Here is a 22,730-nt window from a genome sequence, read left to right on the forward strand (position 1 = left end):
CCTCTCCAGCCCCGGCCCCCCGCTCTCCTAGAGCCTCAACGCACCGCATCTAGGAGCAGCCCTGGACAGTGCTGCAGCAGCCTGACTCCAGCTGCGCCTGAGCTCCCGCTGCTCGGCCTGGAGCTCGCAGCCCTGCCCCCTTATCACACGGCTCCAAGCTGGGAGGAGCTCAGGTCCTGCTGGAGCCATGCCGCTTTATCTTAGTCCAGGGCAGTTCCTGGGTTACCCCAGCCTCTCCCCTCTCTCGGAGCCTCAGCGCGCTGCATCTAGGAGCAGCCCTGGCCCCTGGACAGCGCTGCAGCGGCATGGCTCCGGCGGGACCAGAGCTCACAGCCCTGCCCCCTTACCATGCGTCTCTGAGTGGGGGTGAGCTCAGGCCTCGCTGGAGCCACACCGTTTTAGCTCTGTCCAGGGCTGCTCCTGGACGTGGCGCGCTGAGGGATGGGGGAAAGCAGAGGCGGAGCCAGAGCATTCTTGTGGGGGCCCTTGCAGGGCCCAGGGCTTGGGGCAAATTGCCCCACTTGCCCCTCGCCTCTGGACAGCCCTGTAGAAGCCAGGGTGACCATGCAAACAAACTGTATTTTTTCCAACATCTGTTGAGTTGGTGCAGGTCTAAAATTAGTCTGAGACCTCCCTTTCCTTTCTGAAGTAGGAAATAATGGGAATAAAACTCCTTCCTTCTGACATGCTGGGGAACCTCCTCTGTGGTTCTCACAGAAAGCAGCGATTGCAACTCCTCTTGAGAGTGCTCCTTAAAGAGAGACGGGGAGAGAGGGAAACAAATTGGAGGGTATCCCACTTCTGGCATGCTTAAAATCCATTGGTCTAAAGTAATCTCGGACCATGCACTAAGCAAATAGGGAAGAGGATTTGCAAAAAAATAGCGGAGATGGGATTTGGAAACATGGAAACTGGCATGGCATCCCCGACTGACCCATCAAAATGTCTGTTTAGCACCCCTTGGGAGTCAAGATGGAGCAGGCATTGATGTAGATGCAGAAAGTGGTGGTGATCTGCGCCTGTAACTAAGGTTGAGATTTTATCATGGATATTTGTAGTAAAAGTCAGACAGGTCACAGGCAATAAACAAAAATTCATGGGAGCCTGAGACCTGTTTGTGACTTTACTAAAAATAACCGGGGGGGGGGGGGAGAGGAGAGGAGAGGCATGACAACTGGAGTTCCATGGTTGGGACTGATAGGCTGAGCCCCACTGCCATGGGGGCGGGGAGTAGGGGTGAGCGCACAGCCTCGACTCCAGTGCCACAGCCACAGGGAGAGAGAGAGTGCGCACAACAATGGCTCCGGAGCTGGCTGCAGCTTTGGGACAAGGACACATAGTCCCAGCTCCAACCACAGCCATGGGCACACAGCCCCTGACACAGCCATGGGGATGTGTGCACAGCTCCAGCCCCGGCCGGTGGGGAGGGAATGGGCACATGGCCCTGGCTGAGCCCCGCATGGCAAAGGCTGCAGCCCTGGGCACAGGTCTGCGGTTCACAATCCCAGCTGAAGCAGTCAGAGGTCTGTTAAAGTCACGGAATCCGTGATTGGCATGACCTCCATGACTAAATTGTAAACTTACCTATAACCCCTACTCTTCTTTCTTTGCAGGTCCTGGCGAGGACTAAGGGCAGAGGATTAGTGGATCTGCTGTTGGTGAAAATGTTTCTTGGAAGGTCAGGAGTATAATCCCCTAAAACTTTAAAGTCATCCTAGAATCTTTCAACCCATGGAGACTAGAGCCTGTGTGCTCCAAAAAAAAGTTAAGACCCTTCAAAGGACAAGTCTAGAATTGTTTGTTTGACCTTGTGCGGAAACCTTGAAGTCTGCACGTAAAAGCTCCTGTGCATGGAAACTACAGAAGACACAGTTATAGCAGCCAAGTCCAAGTTCTCATTACGAACTTCCCCTCATCAGCTAAAGAGGAGAGCCCTGGTTTAGCACCCTCCAGCAACATGTCCTTAAATTTTAACATGGCAGCCCAAATGTGAAAATCATAATGTCCCAAAAGAGCTTGTTGGATGGCAATTCTGAGTTGCAACACCACAGCAGAATAATTTTTTCTACAAAATAAATCAAGTATTTTAGCATCTTGTGACTTGGGGGTTGCTATCTGCTGACCCTGTCATTCCCTTTCCTAGGGAAACTGCCTCATCATGAGAGGACAATGATAAAGCCAGCACAGGTTGAAGGTGCCCCTCTTCTGTTAGCTGCCGAGCATGCTCCTCCTGACCCACCTCTTTCTGCTCACCACCAGTCCCAGTACTGGACTCGGGAACAGGTGATCCCTGGTCGGTAGACTCTCCATACCTCTCCAAGGACACGGAACAGGAACCGCTCATGTAGGACCTGGAAACTGGGTGGAATTACCATGGGTTCGAAAAGAGCCACTGGGCCCTAATGACTCCCTGGCCAATGCCTGATCCCATTCCAGCTGGAGAATTTCAAGGCAATGCAGGGTAGTAATGCATTTGTTGGGAGTAGCGTGATAGGCTCCAAGACTAGGAAACATAAGAGCCAATCTCAGATTCAGAGGAGAATAAAATCACCATCTGCTAACCCAGGGGGAGCTCGTTCCACACAGTGCCAGAGACCAGTGCTGAGTCAGTGAAGAGCCAACATTGCTCTGTCATGAAGGCGTGAAGTCTGAGGCACTAAAGGACATTGACGTACTGAGTACTGCACTGACGATACTGGTGCCCCTCCATCTGCCGGTACTGGGAGTATTGTATCATGCAATGTTGGGGATACTGGTACCAATAAGCTCAGCAGACGTCTCACCACCACAAACTCCTCCAGCATGATGGTCTTGGGTTACTGAAGTACCACAAACATAGAAGGTGCCACTTTTGGGGGGGGGGGGAGGGATAGCTCAGTGGTTTGAGCATTGGCCTGCTAAACCCAGGGTTGTGAGCTCAATCCTCGAGGGGCCATTTGGGGAACTGGGGCAAAAATCTGGGGATTGGTCCTGCTTTGAGCAGGGGGTTGGACTAGATGACCTCCTGAGGTCCCTTCCAACCCTATGATTCTATGTGAGAAACTTGGTGGTGCCTGCCTCGATGCTGGAGTGAATATAGTGCTAGTTTTTGCACCACCTGAGAAGAGAAGTATCTGGATTTTGGCTGCACTCTACTCAACCACATGCTTAGTAAATGTAGATGTCAGTGATCCTCCTCTCGGAGTCTCTAGAGACCTTATGTCTCTTTTTAGACAGTGGAGAGGGAAAGTGATGCCAGGTCTCAGATTGCACAGAAAGTGCACTCCTAACTGAAGCCGAAGTACTCATGCCGAGTCACAATGGCTAGGCTCCGACAGAGGTCTCAGGACTGTCTCCAGGAGCAAAGCCTTCAGCCTGGATTCTCAGTCTTTTAATCCTTGGGTTAAAAGTCTTTCCAAATTTGGCAATGATAAACAAATATGAGTTTCGTCCAAACACTTCAAGCGGCTTGAGTGTGGGTTGCTCATGGGCATTGGCCTAGAACAAGAGAGACAGGGCTTGAAGACTTGTGACCGAGGAATTGTTCAGTACCGAAAAATGGAAATCCCAGATCTGGGGACTGAAAAAGAAAGCTAATCCTATCTATAGCTCTTAACTATTTACAAGAAATTTATAATGAGCAAACAGAGTACTTGCTAAGGCAAACCAAGAAATTCTAATGATCATCACAAGCCACTTCCTGCAGCGCCCACTGGCCCGGGACAGCGATTGGCCGAACCTGCGGACGGGGCAGGTAAACAAACTGGCCCGGACTGGCAGGGGCTTTCCCTGAACAAGCGGCGGACCGGCTTTGAGAAGCACTGACTTAGAAGAAGCCTTTAAAGGAGGGGTCTTGAGACCGATCAATTAACCAATATGAAGCATCTTAAATCCAATTAAATCCCACTATTTCTCTGTTTACAAATTGTTAATCCCTGTCTTCTCTCCAGGAATACATGGTCTAACCATGTAGAGGAGAAACAGCTAATCTTATATTACAACATTTCCATGTCTCAATAAAAATTATAATAAGAGTTTTTAAATCTAATCTGTTGGCACTAGTCTTAGTTAACTTTTTCTCACCAAACCATGCTGAAGTCTTGGGGTAGTTTGCCTTGGGTTTGGTTTCTTCCTGGGTCTTCTCTGTTCTTCTTAGATGTCTTTTCTTTTTAGCTTGCATATAGAGATGGACAGGATGAGTTTTGAAGTGCTTACTGTTTAAGCAGGGAAGCTGGGGGGCGGGGGTGAAGTTACAGGAAAACACACCTCTTTCAATCTTATTTAGATTCAAAAGTTGGTTTCTTTCATTGGCTCTGCATTTTCATGGGTTGTCCTTAGGAGCCTCCTCATCTTATGAATATGTAGTTTGTTAATTCATACGTGCATTAGGGTTGTAATTCTTTGACAGTTATATTTCCTTTGTCTTTGTGATTGAAGATTCTCAGAACGTCTTTAAAAGTTTAACTCTTTCTTTTTATCCAGTCTATTATCGGATACATTCCTTCAGTTTTCATCAGAATTCAACAGGACATGAAATCCTGTTTGTAAAAAGTCCAAACACTTCTGTTTCTTTTTAGCTGAAATTTTTATTTAAACTTAATCGTTTTTAATTCTCAAAACTGTCTTTAGTTTAAATAGTTTTAAACTATGATTCTTTATATTTGGAGAGATGAGTTTTCTTGTCTGCCTGAGTTGGGTGAGGGAGTTGTTTAAGCATGAGCTTAATTAATTAATTCCCTATTAATATAAACATTCTACATTTGTGTCCTTAAAGTTTTGAGAAATGCCATTTAAGAGTAGATGGTTTTCTTTGACAAAGGGGTGGGGTGGGCATAGCCCAATTTACTGCATAGATTTATTGCTCTGATAACACCAGGGCCTGACAAAATATATCCTAGAATACTCAAGGAGCTGATTTAGGAGATATCTGAGCCATTAGCAATTATCTTTGAAAAGTCATGGAAGATCAGAGAGATTCCAGAGGACTGGAAAGGGGTAAATATAGTGCCAATTTATTAAAAGGGAAATAAGGACAACCCGAGGAATTACAGACCAGTAGTTTAACTTCAGTATCCGGAAAGATAATGGAGCAAGTAATTAAGCAATTAATTTGCAAACACTTAGAAGATAATCAGGTGATAAGTAACAGCATGAATTTGTCAAGAAAAATAGTGTCAAACCAACCTAATAGCTTTCTTTGACAGAATAATAAGCCTTGGGGATGGGTGGAAAACAGTAGATGTGGTATATCTTGATTTAGTAAGGCTTTTGATACTCTCTTGCATGACCTTCTCATAAAAAAAAAAACTATTGAAATACAACCTAGACAGAGCTACTATAAGGTGGGTCATAACTGGTTGGAAAAAACTGTTCCCAGAGAGTCAGTGGTTCACAGTCAAGCTGGAAGGGGGTATCAAGTGGGGTCCCACAGGGATCAGTTCTGGATCCGGTTCTGTTCAATATCTTCAGCAATGATTTAGATAATGGCATAGAGAGTACCCTTATAAAGTTTGCAGATGATACCAAGCTGGGAGGGGTTGTAAGTGCTTTGGAGGACAGCATTAAAATTCAAAATGATCTGGACAAACTGGAGAAATGGTCTGAAGTAAATAGGATGAAATTCAATAAGGACAAATACAAAGGACTCCACTGAGGAAGGAAGAAATCAGTTGCACACATACAAAATTGGAAATGACTGCCCAGGGAGGAGTACTGCAGAAAGCGATCTGAGGGTCACAGTGGATCACAAGCTAAATAAGAGTCAACAGTGTGACACTATTTTGAGAAGGAAAAAAAAAAGGCAAACACCATTCTGGGATGTATTAGCAGGAGTGTTGTAAGCAAGACATGAGAAGTAATTCTTCCACTCTACTCCAGGCTGATTAGGCCTGGACTGGAGTATTGTGCCCAGTTCTGGATGCGTCACATTTCAGGAAAAATGTGGACAAATTGGAAGAAGTCTAGAGAAGAGCAACAGAAATAACTAAAGATCTAGAAAATGTGACCTATGAGGGAAGATTGAACAATTTTATTGCTAAAATTGTTTAAGCTGGAGAAGAGAGGACAGAGGGGACATAGTTTTCAGTAAAAGGTTGTTACAAGGAGGAGGGAGTAAAAATGTCCTTTTTAACCTCTGAGGATAGGATGAGACATATCAGGCTTAAAGTGCAGCAAGAGTGGTTTAGGTTGGACATGAGGAAAAACTTCCTAATCATCAGGGTGGTTAAGCACTGGAATAAATTGTCTAGAGATGGTATGGAATCTCCGTCATTGGAAATTTCAAATGCACAAATTTCAATACCCAATACATCTTTTAAACATAGCATAAAAGAACACAGTATGAAGTTAAGGCGAGTTAAAGTTTAAAATGCAGCTTTTCTGAATTTGTATAACACTCGTAGGGGTAATAAACACCGTTTTATGGCTAAAGAGGGGTTTTATTCCTAACAGTTGCTTGTCCCCAGGGTGACAGAAAGCAGAAGCCTCCTGGAATTCTTCTGGTTATCTTGAATATTTCATATAATTAAAACAAACAAGATATGCATGTGAGGTACTTTTTTCCAAGCCCCATAGCTAAGATAGCAATGATAAATATATCTTAACCCCCGTAAAGGCAAATTTAATAACCTAAGATTTAAAAAGTTAATTTTATTAATATTTTTGTATTAATAGTGAGAGCTCTCCCTTACATTGGGCTCTCAGGTGCTACTAGAAGATTTGGTATCACTAGCCACCATATTAATTCTGCAGCATCATACCTGCAGAGGGCAAGGACGTAACCACTCCTTGTGGATAGGGACCCTACTACTGTCATCCATAATTTAATTTTGAGGTGACAAAACTAATGCAATGTGCTCTATGTGAGGCTACACCTTAAAGCCATCCAGAAACTGAAGCTGGTTCAAAATGTGGTAGTTGCTTGGTAAGTGGATATCTCACTGTGAGCTTGTGTAGCTGGCACAACAGGGAGGTTCTGAGTTTGTGTATGAGCCTGACAACTTCTGCTATGCATATGAATATTTACCTGTGTTAGACTACGTCTATACTACAAACCTTACAGCAGCACAGCTGTACTGCTGGAGCTGCGCCACTGTAAGGTCTTCCGTGTAGCCACTCTATGGCGATGGGAGCGTCTCCTGATGACATAGCCCTGTCCACACCGGCGCTTCTGTCACTGAAACTTATGTCAGTGGGGGGGTGTTTTTTTCAACCCCCTGACTGAGAAAAGTGCTAGTGTAGACCGCTAAAAAGGAAATGAAAAAAAATTTGTACAGTCAAGAAACTTCATCATATTAATTGGTTTTGGTGAAAATTACCAATTTCAAATGGACATTTTACTGTTGTACTGCTATCCACAGAGACTACATACATCAACATACAATAATATATCTTGATTTGAGAGGCATAACCTATCATATTATAATGAATGTTGCATGTTGGTACCTATAGTTTCTGCAGATTTCACTTCGAGGTAAATTTGAGGGTAACTGGGCTGTACTTGGCAGTGTTTCTTGTAAACCAAAACAACTGTACAGTTGACAACAGTATCCAGGGAATCTATCAAATATATTTCTATCCCACAATTGACTCAACCAGAAGGGGGGGGGGGGAAGCAATGGATTTAAGGTATTTAAATGTCATTTGGAAAGGATGACATAGTAGCTCCAATATGAGAAAAAGGGAGTCACAACATAAAATATGTTGCAACAGTGTTGAGGTTAGAAAAAGAATTGTGTCAAAAGTAAGACTATTCCAGGTTTGTTTTGCGTTACTTTGCATGTTTTGGTGAATGAAATAAATCAAAGTTTACTACTATCAGTAGGCCCTAATATTGAAATAACAGTGTAATATAATTATGTTTGCTAATTATGCACTTTGAATAAGATGAAATTGAGATATTCAATACTATAAAAATCAGAATGCATGATTACATAATTGAGATGCATGATTGCTGTAAACAACCTTTTATGAACCATTTTGGAAATTATTTTAGACGACTGCGAACCAGGTTGGGTAATTACATTCTGCCTACCTAATTTTCTCTTGTAGTTTCAATTAGAAATAAGTTTTTCACTTTGTGGAATCGCTGCTATGCAGGATTACTGGGTGCTGTTAGAAATTTGTGGTTTAGCTCAGAAGCAGTTCTATTTCAGAGACAGTTGAAGAGATCCTTATAAATGTACACATTTAATCTTACAAACGATTTTGGCATCTTTTGCTATAAATCACTATATAAACCTATGGAATTATACAATATACTTAAAAATTTAATGGAAACTATTAAAAAGGAATCTAGACTATATCATGCAGTTTGGAACAAGAATACAGTATGACAGACCTCAGAGTAGCCCAAACCTACAGGGTGTTTCTGCTGCGGTTTAGTAAATCCATAATGGGTAAGCCCACTACAAAAATAAGGAAATCAAAGACTTGGGTCAAAACCCCATTGAACATGTAGATGAGTGAAGGATTGGACTCTGTGCGGTGTCAGGCCATTACCACTGTATAATTCACTTTTCAGTCTTGGAAATATTTTCAATCATTTTTTTTTTTGCTGAAGAGGGTATAAAAAATGTGGATGGAAGGCCCTCATTTAAATCCCTCCTAAAACACACTTTTGCAATGATCAAATGGTGGCAAAAAACTAAACTTAAGTTATCTCAACCTCTGTACTTCCCTAGTCTTCTAATCTTAAATTATATGTTCATGGAAGGAAAAAACGGTTACTTACCTTTGTAACTGTTGTTCTTCGAGATGTGTTGCTCATATCCATTCCAGTTAGGTGTGTGCGCGCCGCGTGCACGTTCGTCGGAAGATTTTTACCCTAGCAACCCCAGTGGGTCGGCTGAGCGCCCCCTGGAGTGGCGCCATAACGGCACCGCATATGTACCTCAGACGACCCACCCGACCCTCAGTTCCTTCTTGCCGGCTACTCCGACAGTGGGGAAGGAGGGTTGGTGTGGAATGGATATGAGCAACACATCTCGAAGAACAACAGTTACAAAGGTAAGTAACCGTTTTTTCTTTTTCAAGTGATTGCTCATATCCATCCAGTTAGGTGATTCACAAGCCTTACCTAGGCGGTGGGGTCGGAGTGAGACGTGGCGGAATGCAGGACCGCAGAGCCAAAGGCTGTGTCATCTCTCGACTGTTGGACCAGGGCATAGTGCGAGACGAAAGTATGAATCGATGACCAGGTCGCCGCTCGGCATATCTCTTGTAACGGTACTTGCGCCAGAAAGGCAGCGGAGGACGCCTGGGCCCTGGTAGAGTGGGCAGTGAGATGGCCCAAAGGGACATTAGCCAAGCTATAACAGGTGCGTATGCACTCTGAGCCAGGAGGAGATTCGCTGTGACGAGACAGGAAGACCTCACATCCGGTCTGCAATTGCCACAAACAGTTGCGGGGATTTGTGGAACGGTCTTGTCCAATCAACATAGAAAGCCAACGCCCTACGAACATCAAGGGAGTGAAGTCGTTGCTCTCGCGAGGATGCGTGAGGCTTTGGAAAGAAAACTGGAAGGAAGATGTCCTGGTTATTGTGGAACGCGGACACTACCTTTGGGAGAAATGCCGGATGTGGACGTAGTTGCAGGTGGGCGGCGACAACGGCCATGCACTTTGTGAACACCCTTGGGGCCGTGGATAGGCCGAAGGGGAGGACCGCAAACTGGAAGTGAAGGTGAGCGATCATGAAGCGGAGGAAGCGTCTGTGCGGCGGAAAGATGGCGATATGAAAATAAGCGTCCTTCATATTGAGGGCGGCATACCAGTCTCCCGGATCCAAAGTAGGGATAATTGTCCTGAGGGATACCATGCGGAACTTCAACTTCAGCATGTATGTGTTGAGGTCCCGCAGGTCGAGGATGGGTCGGAGGCCCCCTTTGGACTTGGGGGTCAAAAAATAACGGGAGTAAAACCCCTTGCCCCTCTCCCTGTCCGGAACCTTCTCGACCGCTCCGATGGCTAGGAGCGAATGCACCTCTTGTAAGAGGAGTTGCTCGTGAGAGGGGTCCCTGAAGAGGGACCGGGAAGGAGGGTGGAAAGGTGGGGGTGAAACGAATTGTAGTTGGTAACCACGTTCCACGGTGTGTAGGACCCAGGCATCGGTGGTCAGCCGGGCCCACGCCGGGAGGAAATAGGAAAGGCGGTTGGAAAAAGGCAGGGAGGGATCTGGAGAAAGATCTGGTATGCCGTCCCCGGGCGCATCTTCAAAAGGATGGTTTAGGCCCTGGTGGTTTAGAGGGGGTTCACCCCTGGGACGGTTGGTTGCCAAGCTGTCGTCTACGTCCCCCACGACCCCGTCGCCGACCAGAGTCCTGCCTGTAGTGAGGCATATAGTAAGGGCGGTTAAACTGGGGGTGGAACGGACACCTCTGGGTAGCAGGGGTATGCATCCCCAAAGTACAGATGATGACCCTGTTGTCTTTTAGGTTCTGGAGTCTGGAGTCCGTCTTTTCGGAGAAGAGAGCCTTGGAATCAAAAGGAAGGTCCTGAATGGTGTACTGAACTTCAGGAGGGAGCGTCGAACTCTGGAGCCAAGAGATCCGGCGCATGGTAACGCCCGAGGCTATAGTACGTGCCCCCGAGTCAGCTGCGTCTAAGGAGGCTTGTAACGAGGTGCACGCTACCTTTTTACCTTCCTCTACGAAGGCCGTGAACTCCTGTCGGGAATCCTGAGGTAGGAGCTCTTTGTACTTCTCTACCTCAGCCCCCAAGTGTCATGCCCGTAACGGCTTAGCAAGGCCTGCTGGTTAGCCACTCGGATCTGCAGGGCACCAGCAGAGTAGACCTTGCGACCAAGCAAGTCCATTAGTCTGGCGTCCTTTGATTTAGGAGCCGGGCCTTGCTGGCCGTGATGCTCTTTATCATTGACAGACTGCACCACCAATGACTAGGGGATAGGGTGTACATACAGATATTCATATCCCTTGGAAGGGACCATGTACTTGCGTTCCACACCCCTTGCTGTGGGCGCAATAGAGGACGGAGTCTGCCATAGGTTTTCAGCAGTCGCCTGGATAGTCTTAATGAAGGGCAGGGCTATGCGGGTAGGGGCGTCTGCTGACAAAATAGTCACTATCGGATCGTCCACTTCCGATACCTCCTCCGCCTGCAGGTCCATTCGCAGTGCCACCCTGCGAAGGAGCTCTTGGTGTGCCCGTAAGTCAATTGGTGGGGGACCTGCAGATGACGACCCCGCCACCGCCTCATCTGGGGAAGAGGAAGAAGAAGAAATCCCGGGCATGATGGTGTCCCGGTCAGCGTCTGGGACCTGGGAAGGTTCCTGTTCCAGAGGTTCGTGGGCAGGCTGATTACCTTCCTCCGCACACGATGGTACCTCAGTGTCAACTGGGGGGCGGCTTATTGTAGCCTCCGGGATGCGGGACTCGTGTGGTACGGTGCGCGTGGTGGGCACAGGAGCGCCTTGGGCTTGGTGGTAGGCCCAAGGGGTCCAATAACCCCAGTGATGAGGGTCCTGGTCCGCATAATGGGACTGCTGAAAAACTCCCGAAGGGACCTGAGGGTCATGTTCGTCGACGTAGTAACTTTCGGCTTGTGAAGAGGCTGAGGCGTGCCGGGAGGGCCAGGGCGGAGCAGATAACCCTTGTGCCGAAGTGCCCACGGATCGCATTTCCCGCCTCTGCGGCGACCGGTGCCGGGAGGCATCCCGATAGCGAGAGCGGGACCTGCGACCGGCGCGGTGCCGGGAGGTCCACTGGGATCTCCATGTTCGGTGCTGGGAGCGGCTTCGCGAGTAGCGGCGGCCGTAGCGGTACTGAGATCCTGAACAGTGCCGGGAATGACAAGTCGGAGAGCGGGAGAATAACTGGTGCCGCGAGTCTGACCGGTGCCGCGTAGTCGAGCGGTGCCGGGACTGCGAGCGGCGTTGCAATCGGTGCCCAGATCGAGATCGGCGTCGAGAGCATGAGTGCTGGCAAGAACGGGAACGGGAGCGGTGCCGGTCGGATTCGGTGCCGGTAGGCGGCTTGAGCATTGACGGCTTGCCCATGGAACGGGGCGCCCGCACCGGCGGAGCCAGGGGCGGCGGCACAGCCGGCGGCACAGCCGGGTCTGTCAATGCGATGAGGTCCCGCGCCGCCTCAAAAGGTCTCCGGAGTCGACGGCAGTGGCATCTCTACCGCGGCCGGAGCCGGGGAGGTCACAGGTGCCGGGCTCGACGGCCTCTGAGGGGCCGGAGTCGCCGGTGCCGGCAGAAGCGTCTGTGGCAGAGGAACCGGTGCCGGGCGGTCTGGACAGGGCGCACTCTGGTGCTTCGGAGCAGGCGGTGCCGAAGAGGCAGCGGTCTTCCCCTTCTTCGCCTTTGGCGAGAGAGAGCGTCTCTGGGCGGGTTTCGGTGCTGATGGCACTTTCGGTTGCACGGTAGAGTGGCCCAGCGCCGTGGCGGCGCTGCGAGAGTCCAGAGGGACAGCAGGCAGTGCCGCGGCCGGAGGGGTTAAGGCTGCCTCCATGAGGAGTTGTTTAAGCCTAATGTCTCTTTCCCTCTTTGTGCGAGGCTTGAAAGCCTTGCAAATTGGGCACTTAGTGCGACTCTCCCAGGCACTTCAAACAAGAGCTATGAGGCAGGCCGAACACGGCTTGAAACCCGGGGAGCCGGGCATATACTCCGGTCCCGGGTGGGGGCTAATCCCTGAACCCGCTAACTATCTAACAGTAAACTGATTAAACTATCAAAAACAAGAAAACCTACAATGAAGATATCAACTATGTACAATTTTTTAGAGAAAAGAACTATGAGGAAGCTAGGGAAGCGGAGGACAGGCAAGCTGCACTCCACTGTTCCAACGACCGACACGGGTGGTAAGAAGGAACTGAGGGTCGGGTGGGTCAGCTGAGGTATATATGCAGTGCCGTTATGGCGCCACTCCAGGGGGCGCTCAGCCAACCCACTGGGGTTGCTAGGGTAAAAATCTTCCGACGAACGTGCACGCGGTGCGCACACACCTAACTGGAATGGATATGAGCAATCACTCGAAGAACTGAATTTTTGTATTTTGTAGAACCAAACATAGCTCCTGAGAGTTTAAAGGTGAATGGAAAAGTGAAAAGGAAAGTTGAGTTAAGCCCAGATTTACATGCCGAATTCTCTACATGTATATTGTACCTGGATATTGTAACATCTCTATAGGTTACTCTACACATACATGCACACAACCACAGTAACAACTGTAAGCTACAGTGGGATGTGCATTAGTAGGCTATTCCTGCATTTCTCTGGTGGTTGAAGTTACAAGATCCTAAGGAGTGCTCCAATAACCTACTGAACATTCTCATAGCTTATTACTATATAAGAGAGACAAGCAGATCAGTGTGATGACTAGTAAAGGAGCCTGCACAACAGAATTTCAATACAGATACTGGTTGACACAGTTTATTACTTAATGAATCATTTAAAGTGGAATGAAAAGAACCTCTAAGTTTCCCCCATTCTAGAGCATCAAATAGAGTTCCTTCAGCTAGACTGGGAGATCACTAACTTCTACATTTCTGCAGGCCTTCTGACTACTACTCCTGCCGCTCCTATATAATCAGAACTTCTGGGTAATCCAGAGCAAGATGCCAATGGAACACATTAATTTTACCAAGAACTCCTGCTGGGCAGTTAGCCATGATAGCTGGCTGATTGCAGCCAGAATTCTCTCAGCAATCTTAGTTTGTGACTAGACTAAGAGTTTGGATCTCTAATTCCTAACGCATGCAGCTCCACTAATGGAGGCTACAGTGTAGACAGGCTCAGGCAATTTTACCATCATGTCAATAGAAGTAGATTTCATAGTGGTAGCTATACCTGGACCAGGATGCACCTTTTGAACACTATAGCTTTCACAAACACCAACAGTGAAAACCACCTGTTGGAAATCACGGGTCTGAAAAATCCCTGCACAGACAAACCCTGAAGGGAAGGCAGGGTAGTCTGGCTGTATGGAGCTATGTTTTAAGCCCCTGCTTGTCAGATATTATTGCAGGTATAGTCACCCAGTCACACGACTCAATAAGAAATGAATAAAGATTAAGTCAGTGATTCTGAATTAGTTTAGCTAATGAACTATATTTTTAAAAGGCTTTTGAAATCAAACGGAGCAATGAAGGAAGGTATGGACAGTTAGGAGCGAATGAAAAGCTTGCCCCAATATAAGGCTTGACATAGACAGCCGATAAGAGAATACTTTAAAAAAAAAAAGCCATGTAAAAATCAGCAAGTCCCAATATATATTCCAGGGTCTATAACAAAATGAATAAATGTATTGAGCCAATGGCAATTCTTTTGAAAGATCATAGTGAACCTGATGTTGAAAAGATGAGAAAAATATAGTACTTGTTTAAAAAAAAGATGGTAATTACCATCCACTAAGGCTATCTTCAATACCTACTGAACTAAAGAACAAATATTAAAAAAAATAACTAAGCTCTGAAGTTAATATGGCTACTTGTGGGATAAGGTACTACTCAACTAAGGAAAGGGATCAGAATCTGATCTGCAGAAAATGAAATCATGAGCAACAGACCAAAAGGTTTATAAAAGCAACTAACTGCAAACTGGAGAGAGTCCAGCGGAGGGCAACAAAAATGATCAGGGGGCTGGGCCACATGACTTACAAGGAAAGGCTGAGGGAACTGGGCTTGTTTAGTCTGCAGACGAGAAGAGTAAGGTAGGATTTGATAGTAGCCTTCAACTACCTGAAAGGGGTTCCAAAGAGGATGGAGCTCAGCTGTTCTCAGTGGTGGCAGATGACAGAACAAGGAGCAATGGTCTCAAGTTGCAGTGGGGGAGATCTAGGTTGGATATTTGGAAACATTTTCACTAGAAGGGTGGTGAAGCACTGGAATGGGTTACCGAGGGAGATGGTGGAATCTCCATCCTTAGAGGTTTTTAAGGCCCGGTTTGACAAAGCCCTGGCTGGGATGATTTAGTTGGTGTTGGTCCTGCTTTGAGCAGGGGGTTAGACTAGATGACCTCCTGAGGTCTCTTCCAGCCCTAATCTTCTATGATTCTATGAACATGACAGAATATTCTAATCAAAAGCAAAGGGAATGTGACATAAGTATGAATAAGTAATTTTTAAAGCAAGATTTTTCAGTTAAGACAACTGGAACTGGAAACAGCAATTTGCTAAACTACAGTGTCCAGTGAACTGTTGTTTCAGAGATTAGTGTTAGGCCTTGCTTTATTTAAACTTCTCTATTATCAATATGGAAGATAGTGTTGTCACATTAGTGACATTTTCAAACCGGGTGGATAAAAATCAATGGATTAAAAAAATATATATAAAAAAATCGTTTTTCATAAAGTGCTTTTTGAGGGAAAAACCTATCTAAAAATAATTTTAATTAAGATACATTATAGTTCAAAGATCTCTCATCATGGAATAGGGATTATAAATTCTAATTCTATACTATGAGACAATATATTCATGTAATGTTTAAGAAAAGTTTTATAAATGAGTTCCAATAGTTCATGGATTAAGGACCCAATCTTACGGGATTCCAGGGGCTTCTGTGTAGATTATTTAGGTTAATCTTTCTATCTACCCAATGGGACTTGGTGCTCAGTCTAGAATAGGTGTTCCCAAACCTGGCTCGCGGCTTGTTCAGGGTAAGCCCCTGGCGGGCCGCGAGATGTTTTGTTTACCTGAACAGCAACCACTGGGAGCAACAAGCAGCCGTATCTGCATACACTCTGGTAAACAAAGCATCTCACGACCTGCCAGGGGCTTACCCTGAAGAAGCCACAAACCAAGTTTGGGAACCCCTGATCTAGAAGATACCATCAGAGATGCTTGGTTTTGCAGTTCTCAAACTCTGGATTTGTGTCTCCAGAGATAATATGCTTGTTAATAGCAAAAATGTTTTTAAATAAATAATAGACAACCCTATTGTCCCTCTGCAAATTTATGTACACAGAGTGAAACCCTTACCCCTCTCTAAAAGTGCAAAGTTTCAAAAAGTTCAATGAATAGAACATGGTTGGGGGCGGAATAGATCTGGACAAGGAGAAGAAGTCTGGAGATAAATGTGCGAAGGAAGGAACAGGCAGTAGAAACAAAAGTGAAACTGTTTGAGCAGCATATTCTAGAAGTCTTGAGGTCTTTCGGACCTCATTGATTTGAGATCTACCATACCATTCTCTCACTAGAAGGGAAAACCTATAATGGCAGCAGGCTGTAAAAGATACCCAGTTTGGGAATATTTTAATGAAGTTCCTCTACCTGTGGGTAAGACAGGCATGCAGGCAAAATGCAAACAGTGCAACCAAAAAATGGCCTAGTTGCCTGAATGAAACATCATGAGAAGTGTTCCTTCTCAGGAGGAAGCTGCATTGAAGATGATGAAAGGAACATGTCTGAACATGCAGGATCTTCAGGTTGGTAAACTTTTTTTATTTCATGCTTCATTCTTCTGGACTATTCTCGAATTCTCATGTTTGAGCAAAAAATATAGTAGTTACTCTATGGTACTATCATTTTACATTCAGTTGTGATAAAAAAATAAATAGCTGAAATAGACAGATCTTCCTTTTACAATTTCACCTTTAAAGTAGTACTGAGTGTCAGCAAATACAATGAGTAATACTAAATGAGTATGGTAATAATAATTAAATAACTGCATTGACTTATTTTGTTTAGGAGAATCCATCCTCAGCATACTGGATTCTGAACACTATCCACCTTCAAGATCACCATTATTTTCTATAGTTTCAGAGTTATCTGCCAATAATAGTGTTTCAGTCACATCATGTATGTCACATAGCCACAGTATTCCACCTGTAGCCAAAAGAAAAAAAATATCTCCATCATCCAGAAACAACCACAGATAAGTTTGTGATAAGAACCAGCAGATTACAAAAAGAGGTAATTGATGAAAAAATTGCCCGCTTTGTTTATGTGACGAACTCTCCTTTCCGTATGACTGAGAACCCCACACTTCATTAACGTGGTTCAGTTAAGACCAGGATACAGTCCACCCAACAGAGAAGATGTCGCAGGCAAATTGCTGGATAAAGTCTATGAAAGAGAAATTGAGCAGTGTGCAAAAGGTCTAGAGGGTAAAATTGTTAACCTGAATCTTGATGGGTCGAGCAATGTCCACAATGATCCTGTTGTATGTGCCTGTGTGACAACAGAAGAAAGGAATGTCTTCCTTACAGAAACAACCGATACATACTCAGCAGAATACTTACAAGAAGTAGAAGTAAAAGCTATAACAAACTGTGGGAAAAAATTCAAATGTCTAGTATGCAGCTTGGTCACAGACAATGCTTCAAATGTATCCAAGATGAGAAGAAATTATTTAGAAGAGAGCTAATAGAGAGTCCCAAGCTTATAACATACGGTTGCAGTGCTCATTTGATGCACCTCCTAGCCAAAGACTTCAGTGTTCCAGAAATAAAGGCTAATGTTGTTGAAATTGCAAAATACTTCCATAACAACCACTCTGCAGCAGCTACTCTGAAAAAAAGTGGGAGGAACCAAGCTAACTCTCCCACAAGCCTACAATGGCACTCAGTAGTGGACTGACAGAGTTAAATTACAAGCATTAAGAGAACGAATGGGACAAGCACTATCTCCAGCTCATTTTCTTGCAAATATTCTCAATACTTGGTACTGGGGTCAAACCTTAGCTGCTGAAGAAGAGGAATTGCCTATGACATGGACATCCAACAATCATCCCTCCATAATGCCAACTATAAAACTTCAGAGCTAAGGGTGAACCATTCAAGAAATATATGTTTGCTTGATGATGTTTTAAAGAAAGTCACACCAGTGAACTGGTAGAAGTCACTTAAGCACTTGGATTCAGAGACTGTTGAAATGATAACCTCACTTTTAACAGCAGTAGCTTCTTCTGCCGGTGTATAAAGAATATTTTCTTCCTTTGGACTAATTCATTCCAAATTGAGAATTAATTTGGGACCTGATAAAGCAGAAAAGCTTGTTTATATTTTCCAGAATATGAACAAACAGGAAAATGAAGGTGAAGACAACTGAGTTAGCTGCAGAAGCCAATATTTTAAGTTTCTCATATTGACTTGGCTGACAGAGTCTATTCAATTTTTTTTAAAAATATATTTCATTTAACTATTTTAGTTAAAAACAATTAACAAAACAAACCTAATTTTAAAAAACTTGAATGTTTAACTAAATTTAAATGCTTGTTTTGTTAAAATATTATATGTTTGCTGTTGAAGAAAAAAATTCAGAATATATAACACTGTTATTTTAGTTAACTAAAACAATTTAAATGTCTGTCTGGTGATGTTCTCCTCCTAATACAGCATGGCAAGAAAATCCTCCAAATATTAATGATTAACCTGCTGAATCGGAGATAGTTCACCTCCCAATGACTTCATAAACATATGCTTTAATTACCTTTGGTAAATGAAATACCAAACGATCCTTCATTTTCTGATATAGCTGTAAAACTAATCTGAAAAGTCTTCAAAATAAATCACTTTAAAAATGTATAGTGTGTACCTTCTAAACATGAAACCTACATCTATCTCTGAGTTGTGAAGAATATGTATTAAGGTTGTAACAACCAACAAGAATGCACTTTTATGTAGAAATCCATGATTAAATCGAGTCTTCCTGACTGCTGATTTAAATCAAATCCACCCTGTTTTCAAATGATAATAAATTTGACAGCGTTCTGAGCACCATCAAGCATGAAAAATACCATAAAAGGACAGTTTTAAGGTAATAAATAAGGGTAGGGAACAAATTAAGACTCAACAACAAAACAAATTCATGGAAAAGGCAAAATAATCTTGGAAAAACTAATACAGTTGGAAAGCTGTACTAACAAGAGAAGTTGTGCATAGTTAAGCGTGTTTTATTGCAACTCTTATTTTGTTTAAACCGTGTCAAAAATCAGTTAAAGTTTGCATGCTGTAAAACAAACAAACAAAAAAAACAACCTTACGTTGTGGAGATTTCAAATTACATTTTTTAAATGACTGTTTGCACTGTGAACACTTCAAAGTGTAGAATTTTTATCTTGCTGCATGTTTGAGGCTGCTTTTCAGTTATTTATAGCATAATTTGGGTCAGAAGCTTGGACACAACAGTTGAGTTGTCAGTTTAACATATCGTGACTTCATGATTATTCAGTGTTTTTATTCATTGTGGAAAGGAAATACCTGGACAGATGTAGACTTCAGCAAACAGTGCAATGGAACAATTCTCTCTGACTCGGTCATAGCTTTTCAAAAAATTGGGAATTGGCTTCAAAACCTTAAACCTCCATTTAACTGACTTTTAGAGAAAGAAAAATGGTTCATATAACCATTAAAATTAACTGCAAAGCATATCGATATATATATGGAAGCATTTGTTAAACTATCAGAAAGCCAAAAAGTAATAGAAGGTACAATAAATAAATCAACAGAAAAAATGGAGAACATTATTTGAAAATTTAACATCTGCAAATAGTTCCAAGGATTTCCATGAATATTATGATTTTAAATAGCAACTTTCGCCCAAGCATATCAAAATGATTTACAACTGTAAATAAGTATCAGAGGGGTAGCCGTGTTAGTCTGGTTCTGTAGAAGCAGCAAAGAATCCTGTGGCACCTTATAGACATCTGTTAGTCTATAAGGTGCCACAGGATTCTTTGCAACTGTAAATAAGAAACCCCACATTGTATATAAAACGATGAAAGTCTTCCATTAAGTTTGAGTGACAAGAACATGCTACTTAATATGCAGTAATTTCATCAAAGCCTCTTGTTGGAATTACAGCTTCATTATGTATACACAAATATACATAATTATGCACAGTGATTGCATAAATTACTGCAGCACATGAAAAGAATTCAGCCATACTTCAAACTCGTATTGCTTCACAAAAAAAAAATTACTGATAGGTCTCATTACTAGATAAAGTAAGTTTAATTCTTCAAAGAAACAGATTTCCCGAAAAACTTAGTACAACTGAAAATTTATTTAATGGGCTGCCAATTTATCAGTTGTTCCTTAATATTGCTAAAAGGTGATATGTAATGATGAAGATTTAAAAACAGCAACAAATACTATTTTATCACTTTTTTATATTTTTGCTAGCCCTTTGGTTTTAAAGAAGGAGCATATAGATATGGAGCATTCATCAACATGTCGTTTTTACCTATTCTAGTCGCACATATATTTTAGAGTAATAGCTATGTTTTACCCAACGGCAACTACAGTTCATCACTCACTACTGCTCTCTAGAGGTTCCCAAACTCAGTGACACTGGGTACATATCCCACAAATGAGAAGATACAAAAGACATTCTCAAAGACTACAAATATAGTGTTAAGAGTCAATTGACTTATAAGGAATGTCTTACCCAGATCTAGCTGTTTTGTATTCCACTTTTAGGATAGGTTTGCAAGGTTCTGGCTTCTTCCCATCTTTTAGCTGCTTTCCTAAAAAAATATATTTTCACAGATTAAACATCAGAAAAAAAATCCTGTAATGTGAAATTATTCTTTTAAATAAATTACAAATTAAAATATGCACACAATTTATTACATTGTCACATACTGTATTTCAGGGGTCGGCAACCTCTGGCACGCAGCTTGCCAGGGTAAGCACTTTGGCAGCCCGGGCCAGTTTATCTGCCGCGTTGGCAGGTTCGGCCAACCGCGTCTCCCACTGACCACGGTTCGCCATCCCAGGCCAATGGGGGTGGCGGGAAGCCGCGGCCAACACATCCCTCGCCCGCGCTGCTTCTCGCCATCCCCATTGGCCTGAGATGGTAAGCAACAGCTTGGATTTTACAGAAGTTGTTAGCAAAAATTCCCTTTGTTAGGGAGTAGTTTTGCTAGAATTAAATAAAACAGGATTTTATAGAAAGGTTTAATGACATATTGCCAGTGTAAGAACTGCCAGACATTGTGTGTATTCATTCTTTTCTTACCATGTGGAGTGATTGTCTGAAGTGGCTTGGCAGGGGATTTTATATTCCATATGGTCAAGGTACCATCCGAATGGCTGCAAATGAACTGTTTTCCTTCATGGTGCCAAGCAACAGAGTGAATAGCCTGTGTAAAGCAAAAAAGAAGAAAGAAAGAATTGAGTTTTCAGCAGAAAACAGCAACATAGGGCATGTCTACACTACAAAATTAAGTCGACTTAAGTTAGGTTGACTATAGCCACCGCAGTCATTAAATTGGCTGTTCATGTCCACACTACAGTCCTTCTGCCAGTGGTGTATGTCCTCACCAGGAGCATTTGCACTGACTTAAGTGGGGCACTATGGGGGGCTGACAGCTCAGGGCTCTGGCTGTCAGCCCTGGGGCAGAGAGACTCCGGCTGTCAAAAAATAGCAATAGACGATGTAAGCAACACAGTGTGTACGTGGACAGAGAATCGACCTAACTACATCAACCTATGTGCTACACCTCTCGCGGACATGGTTATTAGGTCGGTGTCGTGGGCAACTTACATTGACGAGAGCTACATTGTAGTGTAGACCAGGCCTTAGTGTGGTCTCAATTCCCTCTTCTTAAAAAAGATTACACAAACACCAAATTAAAGTGTTACATAAAGTATTAAATAAATAACGTATTAAAGTATGAAATACCAAAACAAGTATGAATTATCCATGTTTAATTCTTCTGTTACAATTCAGTATTTCTTTGAGCCGTTTCTCCTTTTCAGAGGTTACAACATTGTTTGCGTGTCAAAAAGTTTTGATAAGAAAAATTATTATCCTTATGCAGTATTAGTGTTTGCATAAAATTAAAGAAAATTCAATTTGCCAATCGAAAAGCTACAATAAGAAGTCTGAAGAGAATCAATCTCCCTTTTCAAGCAAACATTTGGAAGATAATGCCTGGTACTGTTATAAGACACTAAGCTTTATTATTTGAACATTAACACCTGTGCAGCAGTTTCTATTAGATATATTCAAATCATACATTACAAGGCAATTTTTTTAACATAGTTTTCAGAAACTTATTGGTTACTTAGGTGATAATGAGACCTTCAGCTATATAAAGGTGTATATCAAATGGTTATGAAGTATGTAGTTATGCACACCAGTATACCAGAGTTGTACCAAGCCTTGAGAAAAGGCAGTTTTACATCCCTTTAAAACAATTCAACACATTCTGAAAAATGTATACCCAATATTTTTCTCTTTACAGGATATGCTAATCTGTATTATACAGCCTCAGATTATAGTGTTATACAATCCACAATCTTTGAAGTTTGAGAAACAAAGTCAAGAGCCTAAAATTATTTGTGGAATAACCTTTTAGGAACAAACTGCTAGTGCGTCTTAGATACTGCTTGTTACTTGATATTGCCAGGCCAATTAGAACTGTAACATACAGTCACACTTCTAGCTCCTAGTGGTCAATTAACATCATGAAGAGCTTCAAAACTGCGAATGGCATAAAACCTAGTTAACTGAAAACTGGGAATTGCCCTGATGCACCAGACCAACATTCATCATCACCTGGATCACAATATACACATCAATTTGGACTGCTGATGCCATTTTTATACTAGCATTGCTTGTCCAAATCTTCTGTAATAGAAATGAAAATCTGAAGTGACATTTATGACAGAGGATCAGCTGCAGTCTAAAAAGACTATAGGAAAATTATTTATGGCTGCTTTGATGTTAAAAATAAACTAAAATTATAAACTCACCAACGCACTTACACAGCACAAAAAACGTATAGCTCTTCAGTTGATTTATAGCACAATTCTCTAGCAGGCTTTAAAACTTCAGTGCGT

At 43.3% G+C, this 22,730-nt stretch overlaps 1 protein-coding gene across 14 annotated transcripts in view; it reads right to left on the reverse strand.

The window, feature by feature from the left end:
* Positions 1 to 22,730, reverse strand: part of STXBP5 (syntaxin binding protein 5) — a 193,745-nt gene that overhangs the window by 81,650 nt on the left and 89,365 nt on the right. For all 14 annotated transcript variants that reach the window (XM_039529651.1, XM_039529652.1, XM_039529656.1 and 11 more), the window contains 2 exons: positions 20,902 to 21,025; positions 20,329 to 20,407 (listed from right to left, as the gene is read on the reverse strand). In XM_039529651.1, the coding sequence (XP_039385585.1) occupies positions 20,329 to 20,407; positions 20,902 to 21,025 (203 nt within the window). The remainder of the gene's footprint in view (positions 1 to 20,328; positions 20,408 to 20,901; positions 21,026 to 22,730) is intronic.

Source organism: Mauremys reevesii, linkage group 3 (assembly GCF_016161935.1).
Source record: "Mauremys reevesii isolate NIE-2019 linkage group 3, ASM1616193v1, whole genome shotgun sequence".
Taxonomy (NCBI): domain Eukaryota; kingdom Metazoa; phylum Chordata; order Testudines; family Geoemydidae; genus Mauremys; species Mauremys reevesii.